The 6,189-nt window shown below is 43.8% G+C and overlaps 1 protein-coding gene and 1 pseudogene across 2 annotated transcripts; one reads left to right on the forward strand and one right to left on the reverse strand.

The window, feature by feature from the left end:
- Positions 1–679: 679 nt before the first annotated feature.
- Positions 680–2,131, reverse strand: LOC102847671 (pyruvate kinase PKM-like). Its single transcript, XM_006883233.1, has 2 exons — positions 2,112–2,131; positions 680–1,529 (listed from the first exon to the last, which is right to left on the reverse strand). The coding sequence occupies exons 1-2, from the start codon at positions 2,129–2,131 to the stop codon at positions 680–682; spliced, it is 870 nt and encodes a 289-aa protein (XP_006883295.1).
- A 362-nt stretch (positions 2,132–2,493) lies between these two features.
- LOC102858568 lies at positions 2,494–3,695 on the forward strand (annotated as a pseudogene). The gene has a single exon (XR_438851.1). The product of XR_438851.1 is annotated as a ring finger protein 121 pseudogene (transcript).
- The last annotated feature ends 2,494 nt before the right edge of the window (positions 3,696–6,189 follow it).

Consider the following 6,189-nt stretch of genomic DNA (forward strand, 5'->3'; position numbering starts at 1 on the left):
GGGTGAAGTCTCTCTCAGGGAGGAGTGATAGGGAATGGCAAAGGATACACTGACAAAGGAGATTAATCAGAACTGGCTTTGACAAGCACTGTGGCAATGGGACAATTAAAATAGACTTTCAGGGGGAGAAAAAAAGAGGAATGAATTTGGGGGGGGTAGAGAAAATAGTGCAACAATGAATGAATGGAAACCCAAAATCTCTGTAAATGTTCATTAAAATTAGTAAAATTTCATAATAATAATAATAAAAATAACTGGAGCTGAGAAAAACAATACCCTTCACAATAGCTAATCACAAGATTAACTACTTAGGAATAAATTTAATCAGAAGCACAAAGGATCTGTTCAAAGAAAATTACAAAACATTACTATAAGAAACAAAAAGAGAGGGAATCGCTGACCTTTTGCATTAAATAAGCACAGGGCCTCCAGTCCTGCACCCCTCATTCTTCCCTTGCCTGAGTGGAGCAAGATGAAGGGCAGTCAGCCTGAGTTACCTCACCAAAGCAGGGTCTAAATAAATAGTCATGTGTCACAGAACTTTGTCTTTCTTCCCTGTTGTCCCAGCCCACCAGTGCCACACAGCAATGCCAAGTAAGCACTACAAGTGTTGCTGGCCTAATGGATGGGTTGTGGGGAGAGGGTGGGACAGGGGCCGGAGGACGTGCCCCAGGGTCCATCATGGCACAGGCACTACACGCATGGTGTTGGCGAAGCCGGAACCTGGACTCCACCCGGTCAGCACAATGACCACGTCTCCACTTTTAAAGAAGCCTCGAGCTTTACCGACATTCATGGCCAGGTTCACCCGGAGGTCCGCATCTTCAGCCCAGGCCGACTGCACTGCCTCCTGGCACAGCACAGGGAAGATGCCACGGTACAGGTGGGCCTGACGGGCAGTCTGGGGGTTCAGAGTCACAGCAATGATGGGGGCCCAGGGGCGGTACCTGGCTACCTGGTGAGCAGACCTGCCAAACTTGGTGGGGACGATTATGGCCCCACTGCAGCACTTGAATGATGCCTCCACGGCGCCCACGGTGGCAGCTTCTGTAGGGTCGCTGGTAATGGGCGCCAGGCGGCGGAGCTCTTCAAACAATTGCAAGTGGTAGATGGCAGCCTCTGCCTCATGGGCAATCAGGTGCTGCATGCGCACAGCCTCCAGCGGGTAGTCGCCTTTGGCCGTCTTTCCATACAGCATGATGCAGTCAGCGCCATCCAGGACTGCATTGGCAGCATCATTGTCCTCGGCGCGGGTCAGGCGGGGCTTCTTGATCATGCCCTCCAGCTTCTGCGTGGCACAGATGTCTGGTTTCCCAGCTCGGTTGCATCGCCCAATCATTATCTTCTGAGCCAAGAAGACCTTCTCTCCGGGAATCTCAATGCCCAGATCACCACGAGCCACCATGATTCCATCGCTGGCTTCCAGGATCTCATCAAACCTTCTAACTCCCTCATGATTTTCGAACTTGCTGATAATCAGCGATTCCCTCTCCTTTGTGTTCAGTTCCTGTAAAAAATTCAGTCCTGGCCTGGGGTCAGAAAATAGCAAGAGCCAGGGCCGAAGCCAAGGGGCAGTGGTTAAAGTGTACGCAGAGTGGCCTTGGACCTTAATCACTTCTGCAATCCTTCAGCTTCCCCTGTTCTCACCTTGTTCGTGTATTGGGCACTTCTGTTTCCTGCACTCCATTCAGCTGTGTCTACAGACAAACACTCCTCCCTTCACCTTCTATTTTCCTACTACAGCCACCTCCAGGCCTGTTGCTATAGAGCCTACCTGTATGTCAATAAACAAAAGCTGAAGCAAAAAAAAAAAAGAAACAAAAAGAGAACTGGAGAAGTTGAAGAATATCCCTTCCTCATGCATAGGAAGACTCAATATTGTGAAAATGACAATACTACCGAAGGCACTTTACAGGTTCAATGCAATCCCAATACAAATACCAATTCCATTCTTCAACGAGATGGAAAAGGCAGTCTCCAACTTCATTTGGAATGGAAAGAGGCCCCCAAAAAGTAAAGCACTCCTTAAAAATAGAAACAAGGTAGGAGGCATGTCACTCCTTGATTTCAAATCCTATTACACTACCGTGGTGGTCAAGATAGCATGGTACCGGTACAATGACAGACACATCGATCAATGGAATAGGATTTAGAACCCATAAATCAGCCCATCTACCTATGGTCAACTGATTTTTGACAAGGAGATGAAATCAATTAAGTGGGGGAATGACGGCCTATTTAACAAATGGTGTTGGCAAAATTGGAAAACTATCTGCAGAAAACTCAAGCAAGATCCACACCTCACTCCATACACAAAACCCAATTTAAAATGGATTATGGACCTAGAACTAAAACTAAAGAGTATAAACTTCATTAAAGAAAAGCTTGGAAGAACTCTAGAAGTCTTAATCCACAACATAAACAGTCTTCCAATCATCCTGGAAAATCTACAACCAGGAGAGGATAAAATAGATGAATGGGCGAGGGGTAAAGATGGCGGCAGTGGTGGAGGTGGAGGTTGGAGGAGGTGCTGCTGGGGAAGTGGAGCTGGATGAGGTTGATATGTCAGACCTGTTCCCAGAAGAGCAATGGAGGGTCTAGCATGCACGTGTGCACACTAAGCACCATGGCCACAAAGCCATGCATGCCGGAATGGTTCTCATCCTCATTGCCACCTTGGGGTGGCCCAGCTACTCGTGCAGTGGAAGCAAGAGGCATCCCCGTTCCTACAATATGGTGACCCTCTTTCAGATGTGGGTTGTTCACCTCTATTTCACAGTGAAGCTGCACTGGTGGAGGTTTCTCGTCATCTGAATCGTGTTCTCTGCCATTACTGCCTTTGTCACCTTCTGAGCCACCAGAAAACCTCTAGTACAGACAACCCCAAGGTTGGTTTATAAATGGTTCCTGCTGATCTATAAAATCAGCGATGCCACTGGCATTGTTGGCTACATGACTGTCATGTTTACTCTCTTTGGTCTTAACTTACTATTCAAAATGAAGCCAGAAGATGCCATGGACTTTGGCATTTCATTCCTCTTATATGGCCTCTACTATGGAGTTCTTGAGTGGGATTTTGCAGAGATGTGTGCAGACTACATGGCATCTACCATAAGGTTCTACACTGAGTCAGGCATGCCTACCAAGTACCTTTCGGACAGCGTGTGTGCTGTGTGTAGGCAGAAGATCTTTGTGGATGTCAGTGAAGAGGAATCATCGAGAACACATGGCTGTCCTGCAATCCCTTATTCCACGAATTCTGCACCCACTGCTGGTTCATTGTGGGCAAGAAGCAGACGTGTCCCTACTGCAAAGAGAAGGTAGACCTAAAGAGGATGTTCAGCAACCTCTGGGAGAGACCACATATCATGTATGGGCAACTGTTGGATTGGCTTTGGTACCTGGTAGCCTGGCAGCCAGTCATCATTGGCCTGGTACAAGGCATCAACTACATCCTGGGCCTGGAATAGTTAGGAAGAAGGAGCATCCCAGAAGAACCCACACACCCACCATGGACCTTAGGGCACCACCCTTCCAGCCCACAAAGCATCCTGGGTGGGAAGGCCTCACAGAGGCAGTTGGGCCACTCAGGATCCCCTCTAGCTGTGTCTGGACTGGGGAGGGTTATAATGGAGAGCCATACAGTGGGCTGCCAGCAGTTGGGGGCTTTTTAAAAGAAAACTATTTTGATGAATATATTTTTAAAAAAAAAATAGATGAATGGGACCTTCTAAGAATCAAATTCCTATACACATCCAAAAACTTCTCCAACAGGGTAAAAAGGGAAGCCACAAACTGGGAAAAAAAAACACATGGTAATGACATGTCTGACAAGGAACTTATAGCTACAATTTATAAAATACTCAAGCATCACAACAAGATAAAAGTAAATAACTCAATTGAAAAATAGGCACAGGATATGAATAGACACTTCACCAAAGAAGGCATTCAGATGGCCAACAAACAAATCAAGAAATGTTCAAAATTCCTAGCTCTAAGAGAGATGCAAATAAAAACAATTATGAGATATCATCTCATCCCAGTAAGAACAGCAAAATTTAACAGAACAGCAAACATCACATCTGGTTGGGTTGTGGAGAAACTGGAACTCTTATTCACTGTTGGTGGGAGTGTAAAATGGTGCAACCACTATGGAAAGCTGTATGGCATTTTCTCAAAAAGTTGCAAATAGAAATACCATTTGACCTGGCAAATCCAGTACTGGGAATTTCCCCTAAAGAAACCATAACTGCCACCCAAGCAGATATATGTGCACTCATGTTTACTGTGGCCTTGTTCCCAATAGCAAAGAGCTGGAAGCAATCCAAGTACCCATCAACAAACAAATGGATAGAGAAGCTGTGGTATATTTTACACAATGGAATACCATGCAGCATTGAAAAACAAGGAACTCATGAAATATTATGCAAAATGACGTCCCTGGAGGACATTATGCTGAGTGAAATATCTCAGTCACAAAAGGACAAATATTGCATTGGGACACCGTTGTAAAACGAGACTGACATCAGGATTGAGGGAAGACAGAAAAGGAGGGGAGGAACGATGTATATTGCATTGAAACAGATGAGGGAGAGAACTGCTTAAAATGGACATGTGAACGGTTATTCCTGTCATTACAGTAGTCCAGAGTGAAGGCTACATAGTGGAGTGGACTGGGGGGAGGGATTGCATAAAAATGAAAGAGTTTTTCCTTTTCTTTTCAAGGAGAGGAGAGAATTTGGGGGAGGGGGTGGGAAGGGAGAAAAGTGCAACAGTGAATAACTGGAAACCTTAAATCTCCGTAAACTTACATTAAAATTAAGTAAAAAAAAAATACCATTTGGGAGAAAAGTGCAAGAGTGAATAACTGGAAACCTTAAATCTCCGTAAACTTACATTAAAATTAAGTAAAAAAAAATACCATTTGGCCCAGCAATGCCACTACTGGAGATTTACCTTAAAGAAACCAGAGCCATGACTCAAACAGATATGTGTACACCCATGATTATTGCTGCATTATTCATAATAGCAAACAGATGGAAGCAAGCCATGCGCCCATCAAAAAATAATAGAGAACCATTATATATTCACACAGTGGAATAATACTACATAGTACTGAAAAGAAGGAATTAATAAAACATTACAACATGGGTGAGACCAGAGGATATTATGATGAGTGAAATATTTCAGCCACAATAGGACAAATACGGCATAATTTCACCGTCATAAAACAAGACTGACATGTGGGCTGGCAGGGAAACAAGGAAAATAATTGATAGATAATGAACACTGAATCAGAACAGATGAAGGGAAGAGATTTTTAAAAGGAATATGTGATTAGACATTATTTGCATGACAACAGTCCAGAATAAGAGATGCATTGCAAAGTGGAATGGGGGAGGGGTGGAAGAAGAGGGAAGAAAATGTGCAACAATGAATGAATGAAAATCCCACTTTTCTGTAAACTTCTTAAAAATAATAATAATAATAAACAACTCATACCCATAAGAATAAACTTCCCTAGTAAATAATACCAAAGAAAGAGAAAGAAGCAACTATTTCCTTATGCATTTTAAGGACTTAGAAAAGAATATACTGAGTCACTGAGCAAAAGGAATTGGCAGACACAGAAGAATTTCATGAAACAACATATGAGCAAGAGCCTATGGTGATGAAGGAAGGTGTTCAAGCTGCTTTAAAGGAAATAGCAAAAAATAAGGCCCCAGGAATAGATGGTACAGCAATTGACATATTTCAGCTAACAGATGCTGCCCTGGACGTGCTCATTAAGTTGTGCCAAGAAATCTGGAGAACAACCACCTGGCCAACTGACTGGAAGAGATCGATATTTGTTCCCATCCCAAAGAAGGGTGACCCAACAGAGTGTAGAAACTATAGAACAATCTCATTGATTTCACATGCAAGCAAAATTCTACTGAAGATTATTCAAAAAGGACTGGAACAGCACATCAACAGAGAACTGTCAGAAGTCCAGGCTGGGTTTAGAAGGAGTCGTGGTACTACGGATATTGTAGCTAATGTTAGATGGATCTTAGCTGAAAGTAGGGAGTACCAGAGGAATTTCTATTTGTGTTTCATTGATTATGCAAAGGTGTTAGACTGTGTGGATCATAACAAACTGTGGCTGACTCTGAGAAGAATGGGAATCCCAGAACACTTGATCGTGCT

This window comes from Elephantulus edwardii, unplaced genomic scaffold, assembly GCF_000299155.1.
Source record: "Elephantulus edwardii isolate Elephantulus edwardi_28Jun2011 unplaced genomic scaffold, EleEdw1.0 scaffold00026, whole genome shotgun sequence".
Classification (NCBI taxonomy): domain Eukaryota; kingdom Metazoa; phylum Chordata; class Mammalia; order Macroscelidea; family Macroscelididae; genus Elephantulus; species Elephantulus edwardii.